The 18,467-nt window shown below is 44.2% G+C and overlaps 2 protein-coding genes across 2 annotated transcripts; both read left to right on the top strand.

The window, feature by feature from the left end:
* Positions 1-220: 220 nt before the first annotated feature.
* LOC125508922 (40S ribosomal protein S19) lies at positions 221-2,022 on the top strand. Its single transcript, XM_048673730.1, has 4 exons — positions 221-461; positions 1,250-1,340; positions 1,445-1,628; positions 1,725-2,022. Exons 1-4 carry the CDS (start codon positions 342-344, stop codon positions 1,795-1,797), a joined length of 468 nt encoding a protein of 155 aa, XP_048529687.1. The 5' UTR covers positions 221-341; the 3' UTR covers positions 1,798-2,022.
* Positions 2,023-10,375: 8,353 nt separating this feature from the next.
* On the top strand, positions 10,376-15,911 carry LOC125508921 (serine/threonine-protein kinase D6PK). The gene is made up of 3 exons (XM_048673729.1): positions 10,376-10,534; positions 10,734-11,695; positions 14,791-15,911. The coding sequence occupies exons 2-3, from the start codon at positions 10,842-10,844 to the stop codon at positions 15,656-15,658; spliced, it is 1,722 nt and encodes a 573-aa protein (XP_048529686.1). The 5' UTR covers positions 10,376-10,534; positions 10,734-10,841; the 3' UTR covers positions 15,659-15,911.
* The last annotated feature ends 2,556 nt before the right edge of the window (positions 15,912-18,467 follow it).

Here is an 18,467-nt window from a genome sequence, read left to right as displayed (position 1 = left end):
GTTTATACCCTTCTAGAGCAATCATGAAAATTCTAATTTTTTTTGAGACAATCATGAAAATTCTAGTTTTTTTTTGAGACAAATCATGAAAATTCTAGTGTTATATCTCGAGGCGACCTCAGCTTGGCCCACGTAGCATGACTAACCCTAATACCCTGATGGCCCAGCTAGCCCACCATTCCATCACACGGCCCATAACCTAGCTCCTCTGCAGTATAAATTCCCGTCCGCCTGCTCTCACGCACCCCGCCTCCAGAAAAACCCTAGCCCTCGCAGCCGCAGCGGCGCGCACACCTCTCCCTCCTTCCTGAAGACAGCGCCGCCGCCGGCCAGAGCACAGGATGGCGACCGTCCCCGCTCCCGCAGCCGAGACCGCGGCCTCCACGGCGCGCACCGTGAAGGATGTCAACCCCCACGAGTTCGTCAAGGCCTACTCCGCGCACCTCAAGCGCTCCGGCAAGGTAACGCAATTCAGTTCTCGTTAGATCCGTCGCTAGGGTAGCTTCCTTTTGGGGATTTGTAGCGGGAGGCCTCCTCTTGTCAGGATCTTACCGCCATGCCTCGCTATTTCATATGCGGTCCAGCGTACAATCGTTCGTTTCCAAATGAATCCTGAATAGTCCTGCTTCGTTAGGTGCACGACGCCCGCCTCGGTGGAAATTTCTTGCATCGTAGGGCTAGTTGTAGCTATTTTAATTTTCGTGGATCACGATTCGTTTCCGCAGTCTACCTCGATTTCATATGCCGCGCTAGTACCCAAGATCGAGTGATCCGACAAGGACATTAATATGTTGGTTTCGTTATTGCAGCTGGTGGATTTCCTTTGTACTCAAGATATGGTATTATGGTTGTTGCCTGTCCACTCCCATATGTGAATGTTATTTAGCGTTCACCTCTTAGCTAGTGTGACTTATCTGATGTTATTTACTTGAGTGTGGTCTAGACGGTTCAACTTTCTTCGGTATCCTAAATATGTTTGTTTAGGGAGCGTTGGAAATTTCTTGTCATGCAATTAGCAATACTTTGTTATAGCAAGTGTACTCACATTAGTGATTTGTGTTACTACATACAATGCCAGTACAGATGCACACACCACAATATTGATTTGATTCAACTTGCAACGCTCTACGGATACTCACTTCCTAGATGATTTATAAGAATGGCACATCAGTTATTGCTAGTTCATGTTACCTTCTTGCATTGCCTGCTTGTATTCTGAGCACTGAAATTGTAATATATGGTTATGCAGATGGAGCTTCCAGAGTGGGTTGACATTGTCAAGACTGCAAGGTTCAAGGAGCTGCCACCTTCTGATGCTGACTGGTACTACATCAGGGCTGGTGAGTACATATTTTCTGCCTGGTTGCATACTTGATTTATTCACATGTAGTATTGATGTCCTTGCCACTCTCTGATTTTTACCTGCCATTTCAAATCATGACAGCCTCCATGGCAAGGAAGATCTACCTGAGGCAGGGAATCGGGATCGGCGGCTTCCAGAAGATCTACGGTGGCCGTCAAAGGAACGGTTCACGCCCACCGCACTTCTGCAAGAGCAGCGGTGCTGTTTCCCGCAACATCCTCCAGGAGTTGCAGAAGATGGGCATCATTGATGTCGACCCCAAGGGGTAATCTTGTGGCTTCCCTGTGTTCCTGTGGTGGTACCGTCTTCAATTCTATTTGGTTGTAGGTTGCTTATCCTGTGTCTTCACTTTGTGCTGCAGTGGAAGGCTCATCACCTCCCAGGGAAGGCGTGATCTGGACCAGGTTGCCGGAACTGTTCCTGCTGAATTCTGATCAGTTGAAGTCCCCTCTATGCAATCGTGTTTGGTAGTAGAATTTGGCTACAGTTTTGAATTATGATACCCACCCTGTGTTTGTTATGCAAGACTTTGTTGAAGTAGATCGCATGCTATCATGGTACAATGGTTATTGTCTGAGCTTTTAAATTATCTGCCCGCCAGGGAGAATCTTATGCTTGTGAGTTCTTGTGATAAAGTTGGATTTTACTCCTTGCGTGAATGTGATGTTAGTGATTGGCCTATCGTAACATTTCTCATATAACGGCAGCAATTTCAGTCTTTTAAACTGAAATTAGAGCTAGAGTCATCCTGAATTCAGATTTTTACTCTCAACACTGATAAGTTCATCAATCTGTTCAAAACAAAATTCCTTTCTATCTCTGAGTGAGATTATTATAGCAGGGAGAAAGAAAGTAGTTGCTGAAAAAAAAATGCATGCATCAGTTTTCTGAATTAATGGAAGTCAGTTCTAACGCCAACGGTGATGTTTCCGGTATTCTGAAAACATACTCCGGTTGAGAGCTGAACCGGTTTCTTTGTGAATCCTCTGAAACTTAATATGGCACACTTAAAATTTCTACTTGCAAGCCGAAGTTCCTCTGTATGGGGAAATGACGGGCCCTGTTCTGCATTTAGTTGTACTCGGGAGGAGAAATGTATCTCTCATACCTCGATCTAAATCCACGTCTCGTGTTGGTGCCGTCTTTAAAACAGGCGCTGCACCAGATTTCCCGGCGAGGCTGCTCTCTCCGCGAACCTTTGCCGGCTACGGCAGGCCTCTTCTTCCAGAGTACTAAGCACGAAAGACGGAGATCTAGAACATCTCCACCGTTCAGAGGCCACGGCTCTCACCCTAACCTCCTTGCTCCCGATCCCATCGCTCTCCTGATCCCGCTCGAAAAAAATTCTCATCCGAAACCTCCCTTATGCGCTCCTCTAGTTCGTTTCTAACACGTTGTTCGTCCCTGGTGGCATCCCCGCTCGAGGTCCTTTTCCACCCCATCCCCTGGGTTGGATCCATGTGCTTGCTGGTGATTCTAGGATGTTGTGTGCGTGTGTGTATTTTCAGTTGTGTGATCTCTGGTTACACTTTTGAGAGGCAGAGTTTTTGGTAAGAAGCATATGCTTGATTTGATATACGATTGCCCAGACTACACTCTAGCTCTTGGGCGAGGGGCATTTTATGTGATCCTATAATGGCAGAGATGGACCGAGCTGAAATTATCATCATCATGTCGACTATTTGGCACTCACGCAACAGGTTAAAACATGACCAAAAGGGCCTGGATCCTGCTACTTCCTTGCGCTCCATCAAGGAGTCGCTTGCATTGCTGGAATTGCCACGGAGTAATACCAAAATACTCCCAGGTTATGGATGGAGGCCTCTGGATGCGGGTACTGTTAAGATCACGACGGATGGGGCAATCAACTTCGCTCAAAATTGCAGTGGTGCGGGTGGTGTCGCATGCTCGAGCACTGCATTCCTGGGAGCTTCGTGTAAACCACGTGTGGGTATTTCTGACCCACTCATCGCGGAAGCTTTGGCAATGCGTGATGGTGCTCGCTTTGCCAAAATTCGTGGACTCACGCATGTCATCATGGAGATGGATTGCCTAGAGATGGTGCAATTGTGGAGTAATCGTCACAATTCTCGTTCAATTGTGGCCCCTATCTTACTAGAAATTGGAAAGCTAGTTAGCGATTTTTCGTTATTTGATGTACTTCATGTAAATCGATCAGCAAACGTTCCGGCACATTTGTGTGCAAAGCATGCTTGCACGCTGAGTGTGACTGAGTGCTGGCTCGATGAGACACCTAGCTTCCCAGTGACTAGCCTGTTGGCTGACTGTTTTGGGAACGCCTTGATTTAATAAAGCTCTTTGAATTACTGTAAAAAAAGAGGCAGAATTTTTGTTTCAGGCGAATTGGGGTGACGGCATGCTGCTGGGTAGCAAGAAACTGCAATTTGAATGCATTCATGTGGTTGGGGGCGCTTCCAATTGTGGTTACAACAGCGAGGTAAATCAATGCGACGTTCTTAACTAATTTTATTTCTGCCATGCCGCAGTATGATCACAAATCTGCTTGTTCTCAGGTAAACCAATACTTCAATAACTGACGTATTCTTGCAGCATATGAAGTTCAAATAGAGGTAGAATCAGAATGGTACAAGTACACTCATGTCGTTTGTCGTGTATAATGATCCAAAGAACAATTTCAATGTTCTGTCTTATTTACAGTTTACTCACGCAAGCTTCTTTCACTACAAATATAAATGAGGAATCAAGAAGACACAATTGCTCTAACAGTCTATTCTTGATAAACACATATTTCTAGGTTGCCAATTCCAATGTTTTTTTGGTTCTTGAATGACATGCTTACAACCCTTTTTACAAGTTTTAAGTGTTGTGCTAAGTGGTTGTTTGGCTAACAAAGATTAGCCATGGGATTATACAGAACGTGTTTTTAGCTGATGTTTAGCAAAACCGGCTTTACAAATTATTTTATGTAAAACCAGTTTATAGAAAAATATGTTTGGCTTACTCTTGAGTTCTGACTCCTCCCGTGACCTTCCCTCGATAAAATACTCTTGCCGTGACTTTCTCTTTCTCTCTTGCTTCCTCGACTTGGCCATTGGAGACGGTACGCAAGCTCCAACATCCATTCCTCCTCTGTTTTCGGTCCTCGGTCCCTCAACGCCATTACTCGCCTTCCCTTGGACTGACCTTGGACGACTCCACGCGCAGCCGCCAGTACGTGCTTCACTTCTGCTCATACTAGTCAAGTACGTATACGACCATCGCGGGCGTTGGGTACTCGCCTGAAGTACTCTAGGTCTCGGTGTTCTACGTGCCATGTACCCCATACATGTCGAGAGACTCGAGGGAGGTGCAGTCGTCCTTGTCCAGCATGAGCTCGCGCGCGCCCTTGCTGACCATGCGGTTTCAGGAGCTCGCCGAGGGTGCCGTCGCCGTCGGGGCGCTCCTGGCCGCCATCCCGTATGTGGTCTCTATATACACCGACCAGCCGGTGACATGCCACAGGTGACGCACATCACCGATGGCGTCGATACATCATCCTAGCTCCGGCTGCGAGCCAGCGGAATCCTGGGCGCAAACGCAGCGACGGCCATGTCGTGGCCGGAGGACGAGCACGACTACTCGAGGAGCATCCCTACCAGACAGCGGCACGTCGATGCGTTCATGGCCATAGCCGAGGCTGGAGGACGAATCACGAGGAGTATCATATCAGGCAGCGGAGATGTGACGCGGCGTCGGCCATGCCGTGGCAGGTTGGAGGACGCCGATTAGTTGCGATGGAGTATATGCAAATCAAGCTTTTACAAAAACGACTAATAGTCGTTTTTCTATAAACGCAGATTTTGAGGTTTCTGAAAACCAAGTATTCCAAAAACGCAAATTAGTTAGAGCATCCAAACGAGATTTTATTCTGTTAGCCTCTGTTCCTGGTTTATAGAGAATTCGTTTTCTATGTACCACCTATCCAAACAACCCCTAAAATATGTTGCTAAAATGTGTTTTTGTGTGACCAAACCATTCAGATTCAGTGCTGTAGAAATCTCAATGAGGAGTCGAATGTGCAGTCCATCAACATCGCTGTCACAAACTCTGAACATGCTGGTACCATCAACAACAAAATTTGTGTGTATTCCTCATTTTTCAAGTCATCGTGGATTCCTTCTGCAAGGGACATTCGTCTTTAATTTTGAGTAGTATTTCATCTCTATACTTGCAAGCTCATCCTTGCCAGTTTCAATGCTGAAACATTGAAAAAAAGTTGTTTTACACCCCCTCTGAACTTTCAAGCCCATTCTTGTTATTTTGATAACATAGCAACTTGCTGTTCTATTGATTGGCATTTTCTTTTTGGATATCCAACAAACTTGATTATTTCTTCTAGTATTTGATAATATACTTGCAGGTACAAGGTCTTCACGACTTTCTTAACTCGGTGTATTTGTTTTGTGAAGAGGTAGTTAAAGTTTAATACATTCAGAAGTTAAGCTTAAAGAATATATATATGCTAAGCACATGAGTAATGTTCTTAGTTTATATTTGCTAGGCAAGGCAACTTATTTATCATACTAACCCATGTTAATACATTCATTTCTGCTACATCAACGTAATTTTGGAATGCATAGCTCCTGAGTGCCGAACGCATGAGGTTGAATTTGGTTACCCACAACATGATTTGGTCTTCTTATTGATAACAACATGAACTTTCAGGAAAAAAATTTAGTTCATTTGTCTTTTCTTATAGTGGACGTGAAATCTTTCTTTGGCCTTTTTCCTGAGTGACTTTTGGGTTATGTACAGATTTGTAGTTTCTTTCCCTGGTTCTAATTTTGTGTTAGATGCCTTTTTCCTGAGTAACTTTATTTTTATCTTACTTTGTTTGTGAGGTACTATTTCTTTGTGGGAAGTATGCTTGTATTCAAATCACAAAATAATACAAAGTTCTTGACCCATACAAGCATACCCTAACACATGCACATATAACTAATTTTGTGTCATAGGTTTTGACAGCAAAATCTCCGTGGAATGTACAATGTAACTTTTCATAATAATTATTCCATGCATCCTTGGTACCTTAGCATCCTTCTGGAGTTGAGATTTGATTTCCTGGTGCAGAGGTGGTGATGCTACATGGTCAGTGATGGGTGCTAGGAGAAGTGCAACTCTACCAACAGAGAAAATCTACTCTTCACAAAGGCCATGACGGGTAGTTGGATCCAAAGCACAGAGAATCAAGATTTATTTTCTTGGAGCTCCTGTGTCGGAGCTGATACTATTGTGTTACGTTGAAGTTTTATCATACTAACCCATGTTAATACATTCATTTCTGCTACATCAACGTAATTTTGGAATGCATAGCTCCTGAGTGCCGAACGCATGAGGTTGAATTTGGTTACCCACAACATGATTTGGTCTTCTTATTGATAACAACATGAACTTTCAGGAAAAAAAATTAGTTCATTTGTCTTTTCTTATAGTGGACGTGAAATCTTTCTTTGGCCTTTTTCCTGAGTGACTTTTGGGTTATGTACAGATTTGTAGTTTTTTCCCTGGTTCTAATTTTGTGTTAGATGCCTTTTTCCTGAGTAACTTTATTTTTATCTTACTTTGTTTGTGAGGTACTATTTCTTTGTGGGAGGTATGCTTGTATTCAAATCACAAAATAATACAAAGTTCTTGACCCATACAAGCATACCCTAACACAAGCACATATAACTAATTTTGTGTCATAGGTTTTGACAGCAAAATCTCCGTGGAATGTACAATGTAACTTTTCATAATAATTATTCCATGCATCCTTGGTACCTTAGCATCCTTCTGGAGTTGAGATTTGATTTCCTGGTGGTTTCAGAGGTGGTGATGCTACATGGTCAGTGATGGGTGCTAGGAGAAGTGCAACTCTACCAACAGAGAAAATCTACTCTTCGCAAAGGCCATGACGGGTAGTTGGATCCAAAGCACAGAGAATCAAGGTTTATTTTCTTGGAGCTCCTGTGTCGGAGCTGATACTATTGTGTTACGTTGAAGTTTTATCTTCACTGCTTCTTTTCCTCATGTGTGAGCTGAGTACCGATTTCACATCCTTCCCATTCTATGCTAATACTCCTTCTAAATCCAACAGAGGTGGTGATGCTACATGGTCAGTGATGGGTGCTAGGAGAAGTGCAACTCTACCAACAGAGAAAATCTACTCTTCACAAAGGCCATGACGGGTAGTTGGATCCAAAGCACAGAGAATCAAGGTTTATTTTCTTGGAGCTCCTGTGTCGGAGCTGATACTATTGTGTTACGTTGAAGTTTTATCTTCACTGCTTCTTTTCCTCATGTGTGAGCTGAGTACCGATTTCTTTTTTTTAAAGGACACACGTAATAAGTGTACTATAAGTGAAATTTCAAGATCGATGAAATCATCACATACAACTCGTTATCGGTTGGAACATAACCCCCCACTAAAATCTTAGTCACGTCCATTGACCTGACCTATGTTATTTTTCGTTCAACATTTTGGATGCTGATTTGACAGTTGAGATATTTAGATGTGCAAGGGTGATCCTAATAAATGGTACACGTTGCATCCATTGCATTTGTCCATGAGTACTACAAGGGATTCATATCCAATATACAGAACTCAACAACCGTGTAAGGTTTGTTCTTCAAGGGAGGTTGCCAATGCTTACTTTCTGAGTGCACAGGGAGTAGGATATACATTGCTTTCAACGTGTGAATGGATGACCATTAATTCAAGAGGGCGGCTGCTTGGGCATGGAGCAAACACTGTTGAATGAATGCTGGTACAAATAATTCGGGAGCCTAAGCATGCAACTTGTGACCTTGTAAGTTGCAAGTCATGGTTGATTGTGATGCGCTGTTGCTGCACCAGTGACAAAATAATTAATTTAATAAATATACCATTTGCGTAACAATATGTTTTATCACCCATCTTTCTCCGCCGTGGATGTTTCCTAGCTAACTACTTTGATATCTTCCTCGCATAAGATGATGTTAAGTATAATGTTTATAGCTTCGAGTAACTTTACTACCACAAAAAACAAATCAAGCAACTTTTGATAGTACATAATCTAACATAATTATTACCATAGTCTATAGTGAGATCGCCCCACCCTCCCGCGCTAGAATCTTGGAATTGAAAACGGAAGTCCTATTCTGCACCCGAGCTCAAATGCTCCTTGATGAACAGTAAAATAAAAAAATATTTAACTTTTTTAAAAATTCTAATTTTTTGTGGTAACTTTGACAAGTGTTTTGTATTCTTACAAAATTTCAGCACGAAATGACATTCGTGTAAGGCGTGACAAACAAAACAAAATCAGCACTGCAAAATGTTTTCAAAACTAGCATTTTTGGAACATCGATTTTGCTTTTTTGCGATGACTTCCGCGAATATCATTTCGTGCTGAAACTTGCAAGCATAGAAAACATTTGTCAAAGTTTACCATAATTTTTTTTGATTTTTTTATATTTTACTATTCTCCAGGGAGCATTTGAGCTCGAGAGCAAATACTCCATGTCCGATTGAAAAAGACATGTATAGATACATATAGATCATAACCTTACATGCACAACTCCTCCATACTTTGCACTTCAACTCCCGCGTCGCCTCCACGGCGGCTCTGGTAGCAAACCCTTAGCCACGTTGTTCCTCCTTCCTTCCTTGTTACCATCGAGTGACACAACCGAGCAAATCTAGTACGAAGGACAGCGGTGGCGGTGCCCATCAAGCTTTTTCTTGAAGATTTGAACAACTCGAGCTCTCGTCATTGGTCACCTTCCTGAGATGTGCTACTCGGTGGTGAGGACTTCGTCGGCAACGCCGACGCGCCTTGCATCGTGGGTGTTGTCATGCGGTCACCTTGCTCTCCCTCTTCTGTTTGGTTCGGCTTCGACCCTCGACGGCGACGAATTTGTGCGAGGTGGCGCAACGCGACTCCTTGGGAGTTATTGTTGCTAGCCTCCGGCCCTCCTCACGCCCTGACTTAGCCCTGTATCGGTGGTGGCTTATCTGACCCGGATTGGTGGTGGCCGATCTGCCGTGGCTCCTCTGCCTTTAGATTGGGCTTGTTAGGTCTGTAGATGACGGGTGGTCAATTCACAGGTGCTTTAGGTGGATCAGTCGGTCTTGGGTGTGGGATGGTGAGGCTGTCGGCTGAAGTCTGGCTCGACTTTGGTCGATGTTAGTGACGGTGACGCCCTTGGGTGTCGCTGCCTTCCTAAATGCATTATGGAGGTCTATTTTTGTTGCCCCTCCCATTTTGCTTCAACGCAAACCCTTGATTCAAGTCTTTTAGGATGATACTCAATGTCGCGCTCCCTCTTGAAGTCATGTCTTGGGAGTAAGATTCGACTCGGGGAGGGGGTGGCTCTTTGCAGTAGTGTTGACTGCTGCGCTCGTTCTAATGTTGGTGTTGTCTTGGTGAAATGAAATTGTCGAAACACCGTCTTTGCTCTTTTCCTTTTAGAGGGGTATCTAACTGTCTTGCACCACTTTCAAATATACCTGTGTTGCTCAAGCACACGATTAGACCACAAATTGCGTTGTCATCTACTTCAAAATCACTTAGAGAGGGAAATGTCCTTTCGTCGGCGATATTCGTTTGGTGGGAGGAGACATTCCCATCGACTATATTATGACTTTGTTAACTTTTAACATGATATGCCTGGTCAGTATCTTGAGATGCTCACGAAGATATGGTGTGTGTATGTGTTTTTATAATGGGTATGTGTGTCTGTGTGAGCATCTCCGAAAGAGTGAAAAAATATTTATGCGGCAAGGAAGTGTATAAATATTTTATGATGAAAAGTGTCACAGATCCAGTAAACGGAAGGGGGAAAATCTTCACTTTCACTCAAAATATTTATGCGGCAAGGAAGTGTATAAATATTTTACGATGAAAAGTGTCACAAATCCAGTAAACGGAAGGGGGAAAGTCTTCACTCTCACTCAAGCCCGGCAAGTGGGCCAGGCACACAGTCAATCCGTTCCCTCATTCCATTTTCTTTCCGATTCTCTTCTTCATTTCGTTTTTTTTTCTCCTTATTAGGTTTCTCTCATTGATTTTCATTTCGTCCTCCCCCCTCCGCTGCCAGCCACCTCCCCCGAAGCCGAAGGAAGCGCCCCCCCTCGATCCCCTCCCCAGCCCCGCTGGCGGCGAGCTCCCACGGCGCGACGGCTGACCAGTAAGCAGACCCCACCCTCCCCACTCCCACCCCCCGCCCGACTCCCCCCCGCGAGGAGGGGATCCTCTCGATCTCGGCCAGATCCATCCGGCTAATAATTCGGCAATTATTGGTTCCCGATTCGTCGTCGGTTTCGCTAGGCGGCTGACCCGCATCGCTTTCGCTGAATCTAATTCGGGGCGAACCCTTGTGATGATAGGTCTCGATTTCACCGCTCCGGCCGCTGATTGATCGGTCGACCGCCGCGGCGATGGGAGGAGGGTCATGGCGGCGCCGTTAGGGGCTTCTTGGTCGGCTCCCTGTTGCGATGGCGTCCAAGGCCGTTGCTGAGATAGTCGATGACAAGCAATGCAGTAAAAGCGCCGCCGAGTCGTCCGAGGCGGCGCCTTCTCGGAGGCAGTCCGAGGAGCTAATTGGGGGAGCAAGCAAATCGGGGCCTGCCTCACCGAGAGCAGTTCCCCCAGGTGATGTGGCCACGTCCAGTGGAGTGAAAGAACAAGATAAAGACTGCAGTTCTGTTGACGGCTCTGTGAAACTGGACGAAGACGAAGATGCGGAGAAGAGCTCGCTGCGAGGGAGCGTCAAGGATAGCTCCGTTTCTGCCAAGTACAGCGACGGTGCAAGCAGCCTGACAAAGGCGAGCGGCAGCACCAAGGTCAGCGGCCACGCCGATTTGGTCCAGAGCGGGAAGAGCAGCGTTTACCGGGCCAGCGCTGGCAGCGATGTCAGTGATGATAGCACCTGTAGCAGTATATGCAGCAGCGCTAGCAAGCCTCACAAGTCCAATGATTCAAGGTGGGAGGCGATTCAGGTGATCCGAACCAAAGAAGGTTCGCTAGGATTGAGTCACTTCAGGCTGCTTAAGAGGCTTGGCTGTGGTGACATTGGCAGTGTTTACTTGTCAGAGCTTAGTGGCACGAAATGCTACTTTGCTATGAAGATCATGGACAAGGCGTCTCTAGCTGGCCGCAAAAAGCTTCTGAGAGCCCAGACTGAAAGGGAGATATTGCAGTGCTTGGACCATCCTTTCCTTCCGACTTTGTACACCCACTTTGAGACTGATAAATTCTCATGCTTGGTGATGGAGTTTTGCCCTGGAGGGGACCTGCATACCCTAAGGCAGAAACAGCCTGGGAAGTATTTCCCCGAACAAGCTGCCAAGTAAGAGTCTTCTCTCTCTTTATTTATCTATTTACTTATTGTACTGATAGATATGCAAATGTTATCACACTCATGATCAACCAATCCTTATCCGTTCTTATAAATCATCTAGTTGTCTACTAATACAACTGGGTCAGTACAATAAATTGAAGATCTTTCAACTTTCAAGATGTGGTGACAAATTATATCTTTTATCTTATTGTTCAATTGTTGATTTCAATTTCATGGAATGTATGGTCCTCTTGTATTTTATTAGGTTTAACAGTATTGTGTTTTTTTTGGCCTCTATGGTTAACAACTATATTTTTCTTTAACTGGGGAACTTATCTATTACTGTTAGCAAGCAATGTTGGAAATTTTAATTGCTGCTGTTGCTGGATTCATTTTGGATTTAGAAGAACATAATTTTCAGAGCGATTTCATATATCTAAAATCTTAGGGATCACAAAATCTGTAGGCACGTATTATTTGTCGTTGGTAGTAGGCTTGTTAGCACTAGAAGTGGCAGTAATGCTCCAAATTATCTGGAGCGCCTCTAATGGACGAGCTTCTGTAAATGCCACTTCTTTTACTTGAGGTACTTAGACTCCTGGGATCTTACCTGTTAAATACAACATTGATTACTGTGTAGTGATTTCTCCTTTATCAGCTCCTATCCCGTGCTTGCATTATCTGAGTAGTCAACCAAACTATGATTAACACTAGGCTTTTGTCTTCTGAACTGGGTATATTTGCTCTCGAACACTACAAGTTGTAATGCTAAAATAAATGCTTTGTAGCTACCTCTATCATTGATTTGGAATCCCTAATCTATATAAATAATCCGACCACACATCCATGTCCAATACTCCCTACGTTCCTATGAGTTGGGCGTAAATTTCTCAGCGCCCACCCCAAGGAGAGCCCACAGTCAAAATTAGCTTCCCAACTTACCCCTGGAAAATTACTCTCTTGTGGGTTCGGGAACGATTCTTTGGACGCGAGGAGTGAGGTAATAGTGGAGCCAATCTTGAAAGGAGCTGTAACTGCATGCAATTAATGTAGCCGTGATCTAAGTGATCCGTTCAGCAAAAGTAGTGATTAAACGAGGGTATTATAGGCTAGGAATTTTTTGGCAAAAAGTATGTATGCCTTGTTCTCAGGAACTGAGGGAGTATGTGGTAACATAGGCCTTGAGGTACATATAATGTGATAAGGTAATGTGATATAGATTTACTTTTTTTATGGCAATGTACTTGAAGTCTTAAGTGAAACGTTCTTCAGTTGGGTGCGTTGTTCATGAGAGACTAGTGTTTTCTGTACTGTGGAATATACTTTTTGTTTCTTTTATCAGTCTATTTAATGAAGCTTGCTTTGGAGTGGACATAACTGCATATTTTAAATGGTTAAGCCGTATCAACTGTCTGAATAAAGGCATATGAAAAAAATACCTTCAGCATGTCTGTAACATTTTTATTTTTCTATACAGTATTTTATATTGTTTGTGTTCATTTTTCCTACTGTTTGGGGAGTTACTTTCTGTACCCACATAAAATGTTGCAGCGTAGTAATACCCATTGTGTTTTGTACGTTCTTCACTTATGTATATGTGTATCTGATGCCTAATTCAGTTACACTATTCATCTTTCAAGGTACTAACTAGGGTCTAGGGCAACATTGCATGCTCAATTACAAATCTTAATTGTATTTTAGGATTTATGCAAACTTACAATCTGTCCTTCTGCCCTATTGACATCATGCTTTGTTGTTGTTGTTCCTTATTATGTCTGAGATGTACTCCCTCTGTCCCATAATGTAAGACGTTTTTCGACTCTAATGTAGTGTCAAAAAACGTCTTACATTATGGGACGGAGGGAGTACTATGTAGTGTACTTTCAACACTTTTTGAACTACAACTGCACATGTACTCATGTCTTCTGCGAGTTTCCCTTTCCCCCACTTCTGTATGCAGCGGTTTTTATTAATATTGTTTGTGGTTAGTGTTGAGTTTCTTATGATTAATGCATTTCCTCTCTATTTTTCACTATTATCTGCTGTTAGACAGATGGATGGTTTAAAAGGAACTCGTTTCTCTTTCTTGAAATGACTCTTTTGATAGTTTATCTCCTAATTTTTCTTGATATAGCTGGATTTATTTTATCCGATCATTTGTTTACGAAAACAGTTATGTCGCATTTCGTGCTATTCTTGATACTTAACATATGTTGCCTTGTTTTCATGCCGGATTAACTACTGCCAGTAGGTTAGGGACAGTGTGGCTTCTAGGGATAGGAGAGATTAAGACCGGGATGATTCATTGTAGTGCTCTTGATTGGTTGATCTATTCCTCATGGGCAAGTCCATTAGATATAGGGAGAAGCTGATCAAAGATCCCAAAAAATACAAACAATATGGAACTAACCAACCGAATCGCTAATTGAAAGGTGGCAACTAAAGTAGAGATAAAAGGCATATCTCTAGCTAAGGGTGCAAGCGGCGCGGGCTGCCCGCCAATCCCGCGCCGCAGCCCCGCTAAACACATCATAAGTGGGCTCCCGCGGCTGTACGCAAAAGTCAAGCGGGTTTATGCGTATGTCCTGGCGGTGCCCGCAATTTGCCTGTGTCCATGTATATTTATACGCATGCGTCATTATTCCCGTGACCGCAGCCGAGCTGGCTATTCCCGTTGAACGTTGGCCTTGACCTGAAGGACCTCCTCGTGCAATACGTGCAGTCGGAAGATAGAAATATCAGCTCGTATCAGTCGGTGAGAAACTTTGATACTACATGCATATCAGTGCGCACACATGCGTACGTGCGTATAGATGGCGGGCTGGCGGCGCCGCGGCGGCCTGCCTATCCCGCATACGACGACCCGTGTCTCCCGTGTGGGCGCTCGCGGGTTAGAGCGCGGGATGCGGGCTGCCCGCAACCCGTCCCACTTGCACCCTGATCTCTAGCTCAACCTTGTGCCTATGGTACATTTCCTGGCGCACAGGCTTGGCGCGCTACATGTTCAGCAATTACATAACATTCTTTATCATGTGATGGTTTTAGGTACTAACAAACAGTGTTAAGTGTACAAACTCATGTTTATCTTTAAAATATTTGTACAGGTTTTATGTAGCAGAGGTGCTTCTTGCTCTAGAATACCTGCACATGCTCGGTATCATATATCGGGACCTCAAGCCAGAGAATGTTCTTGTGAGAGAAGATGGCCACATCATGCTGTCAGATTTTGATTTGTCCCTTCGTTGTGATGTGAGCCCTACACTTCTTAAATCTTCCAACCCTGGTGTAGATCCTAACCAAAAGGGCAATCAAGCTTATTGTGTACAACCGGTGTGCATTGAGCCAGCCTGTATCCAGCCTGCTTGCGTTACGACAACCACATGCTTCTCTCCTCGCTTTTTCTCCTCCAAGTCCAAGAGGGAGAAGAAGGAAAAGAAGGCAAAGGCAGACATGGCAACCCAGGTCAGACCGCTCCCTGAGCTTGTTGCAGAGCCCACAGATGCAAGGTCTATGTCATTCGTTGGCACTCATGAATACTTGGCACCTGAGATCATAAAGGGTGAGGGGCATGGGAGTGCTGTGGACTGGTGGACTTTTGGCATATTCTTGTATGAACTTCTTTTCGGCAAGACTCCATTCAAAGGTTCAGGGAACAGGGCAACGCTATTCAATGTTGTTGGCCAGCCCCTCAGGTTCCCAGAATCACCTGTTGTGGGTTTTGCTGCAAGGGATCTCATAAGGGGGTTGCTGATCAAGGAGCCACAGCATCGATTGGCGTACAAACGTGGAGCCACAGAAATAAAGCAGCACCCATTCTTTGAAGGTGTTAACTGGGCATTGATAAGGTGCGCTACTCCTCCAGATATCCCCAAGCCAGTTGAAATCCCTCGGCCAGGAGCCTCGACAAGTCAGAAGGCAACACCGTCAGCCGAGAAAGGTCCAGACAATTATCTTGAATTTGATTTCTTTTAGTGGATTCTTCCAAGACCATTTCATGTGCAAGCTGTAAAGTTCTTTTTTCCTAGACATTTTCTGCATTCTAATAACTTGATATGTAGATGGCATATGTTCCTAGTGTTGTTGGTAAGCTCCGTTCGCAGTTCATTTCACCTCCATTGATCACATTGGATGGGAGCCTCTATCAGGAGTAAGCTGTAATCCCTCATCAATTATTGAGAAGTAGGGTCTCTTGAATAACAAATAAATGTTTCCGTTCTGTCTGCAACCGCTGTTTTGAAAGCTAAATTTGGTGGTGTACCGGAAGCTGATCACACCTTTGATGTGGTAAATAAATGTCAGCTGGAGCAGCTGCATTTATGCCCTTCAAATCGGTATGTATTTCTTCAGGTTGCCGTCCCTGAGTTCAGTAATACCTATAACTGTATGATATGAATTGTGCCAGGCAAGGAACTCGTCCTGCCGTCTGAAAAACAGGGGGAAACCTAAGATGTTACAATGCTAATGCTCAGTAGAGGACCAATCTTCAGACTGGGTTGTTCAGTAGAGGACCAGCATGCCTGCTATGTATAAATGTTGTTTATGCTGCATTGCTATGAGTTGCTGCTTGCTGAATTGTTGCCACTGATGATACTTTAGTGGATTTGCCTCTGCATCACGGGAAAGATAGTTTCCGAGTTGGCACGTGAATTACAGTTCTGAGATGTGCCTTTTTTTGTGTGTGCACTAGTTCTTACTTTTCTTCGCCAACCACTCACTAATCAGCAATAAAATAACAGTGTTCAATGGCTTGTGAGATCACCCCCCTGTTGAACTTTGTTCACATTCGGATCATGTCTTGGTTTCTATAGAACCGCCTTACAATTTGCCCCCTTTCACCTGCATTCTATGTATTTGTTCATATGAATAATGCTGTCATCCTGCTCTCTAGAACAGGCTTTTGTGCGCTCTTAACCAATCTAGATTTTGGTACCGTATTCGATCTACTTGATCCCAAAGCACTAGGGTAGTAGGGTTCCCCACACATAGGGCCGTTTCCAGAAATTTGGGGCCCCGGTGCGAAAAGTAAAATGAGGCCCTAACATTTGAAAGAAATCATATAATATAACTCAAGATAAGCACTTAATTATACAATTTAAACTTATGTTATTTAGTACAATTTTTGAAAAATTCTCAAGTAGCAATGCAAATTTTCACAACTGTTTCTTCTTACGCTTTAAGGCACAAAATCATACTTTCTTCTAGAACTAGAAGGCATGATTGTTTCTGTTTACGAACAAAAAAATAAAGCATACTGATGAACGCACATGAATTATAGGCTTGTGACTTGAATAGTAAGAATCAGATAGAACCTTGATTTTGGACATGGACCACGGGACGAGCAACCGTTGAAAATCTTGAATCTACTATGACAATTTCTGCACTTCAACAACTAGACAAAAATTGTTCCAAAACATATTTAGTGTAATCTTAATAAAACTTTGCAGTTTGTATCAAAATTAGATGAAAAGAACAGGAGGAGCTTAGGGCACTGCTTGGTCTTCTGTTCGGCGGCACCGCATCAGTGTCGGCCGGCGCGGCGGCGCCGGCGCTGGCAAGTCCGGTGCAGTTTTGCTTCCGCCCATTTGCTGGCTGCAAAGCGATCGCCGTCGAGCCGCTGAAGCAAAAAGATCGATCGCAGGGATGAGATGGAAAGCGAAGCCATTACGGAATAGGGAACGGCGGAAGTCACGGAACGTACGTACACGTACTGCGCTGGCTGCCGTTTCGTTTATGATATGATCGCTCGGATTGATCCACGCAGGGTATGGCTTGAGGCCTCGAGCGGACCAGGCCCAAGAAGATGAAAATGAGTGCTTCAGCAGCCTTCAGGTGACACACAGAGGCAACGTTTGGGGGCCCCTTGATTTTTGGGGCCCTGTGCGAGCGCACAGCTTGCACAGGCTCCTCAACGGCCCTGCCCACACACATGGGTTAGGCCCCAAAGTATTAGGGTTCTCCACCCTCATGGGTTATGTTCGACGTTTACATTGTTATTTATCCTTGAATAGCTTTTATACACATTGCATCAAAATAACTCCGACATGGGCTTTCTGTTTATTGTCTTTGGTGGGCATTTACAATGGTTGATAAGACACTTCTATCTTAATCCAGCCACGTAATCTAGAGATGACAGAAAAATATGGTGTATAATGGATTCTGTCTTATTCTTATCTCTAGTAACAAGTTATTTCTAAAAAAGTGGCCAGCTAAGAGCATCTTCAGCCGTTGCCCCCCCCCCCCCTAAGGAGGCATAAAAATCGCCGCCTGGGGGCGAGCCGGCGGTATAATCAGCGTTGGGTGGTTGGGCACCCAACCGTCGCCTCCAGGCGCCAATATCAGCCCATTTTTGGCGTAAATGTGGCCGCCTTTTGGCAAAAAATGTCCCATATCGGCACGAATCGGCCCATATTCGATGTGGTTCGGCGTGAATTCTCAACGTAAGTAATTTTTTATCACATAGTTTCTCACAGAAAATCAATAGAAATCAAATAGTTCAATACAAATTATATAGTTCAACAAATAAAAACTCATATTTCATCACACGTCGAGCTAGGCATCGCCCTTGATCCTCCATAGATGCTCCACCAGATCCTACTGCAGTTGTTGATGCACCTGTGGGTCTCGGATCTCCTGACGCATATTGAGGTAGGCAGTCCAGGTTGCCGGTAGCTGGTGATCAACTTCGGCAGGAGGACCCTGCCTGTAGTATGGTTCAGTGTTAAACACTAGCTCTTCCTGTTCGCTCTAAATGATCATATTGTGCAAGATGACACAACAAGTT

The sequence above is a fragment of the Triticum urartu genome, chromosome 5, assembly GCF_003073215.2.
Source record: "Triticum urartu cultivar G1812 chromosome 5, Tu2.1, whole genome shotgun sequence".
Taxonomy (NCBI): Eukaryota; Viridiplantae; Streptophyta; class Magnoliopsida; order Poales; family Poaceae; genus Triticum; species Triticum urartu.
This window is presented reverse-complemented; position numbering and strand designations above follow the sequence as displayed.

Bases quoted from the DNA above. Each gene is read 5' to 3' on its own strand.
- LOC125508922 (XM_048673730.1), top strand. From the start codon at position 342: ATGGCGACCGTCCCCGCTCCCGCAGCCGAGACCGCGGCCTCCACGGCG. The intron at 1,341-1,444 runs GTGAGTACATAT...AAATCATGACAG, and splicing joins CTGGTACTACATCAGGGCTG to CCTCCATGGCAAGGAAGATC. The intron at 1,629-1,724 runs GTAATCTTGTGG...TTTGTGCTGCAG, and splicing joins ATTGATGTCGACCCCAAGGG to TGGAAGGCTCATCACCTCCC.
- LOC125508921 (XM_048673729.1), top strand. From the start codon at position 10,842: ATGGCGTCCAAGGCCGTTGCTGAGATAGTCGATGACAAGCAATGCAGT. The intron at 11,696-14,790 runs GTAAGAGTCTTC...ATATTTGTACAG, and splicing joins TTCCCCGAACAAGCTGCCAA to GTTTTATGTAGCAGAGGTGC.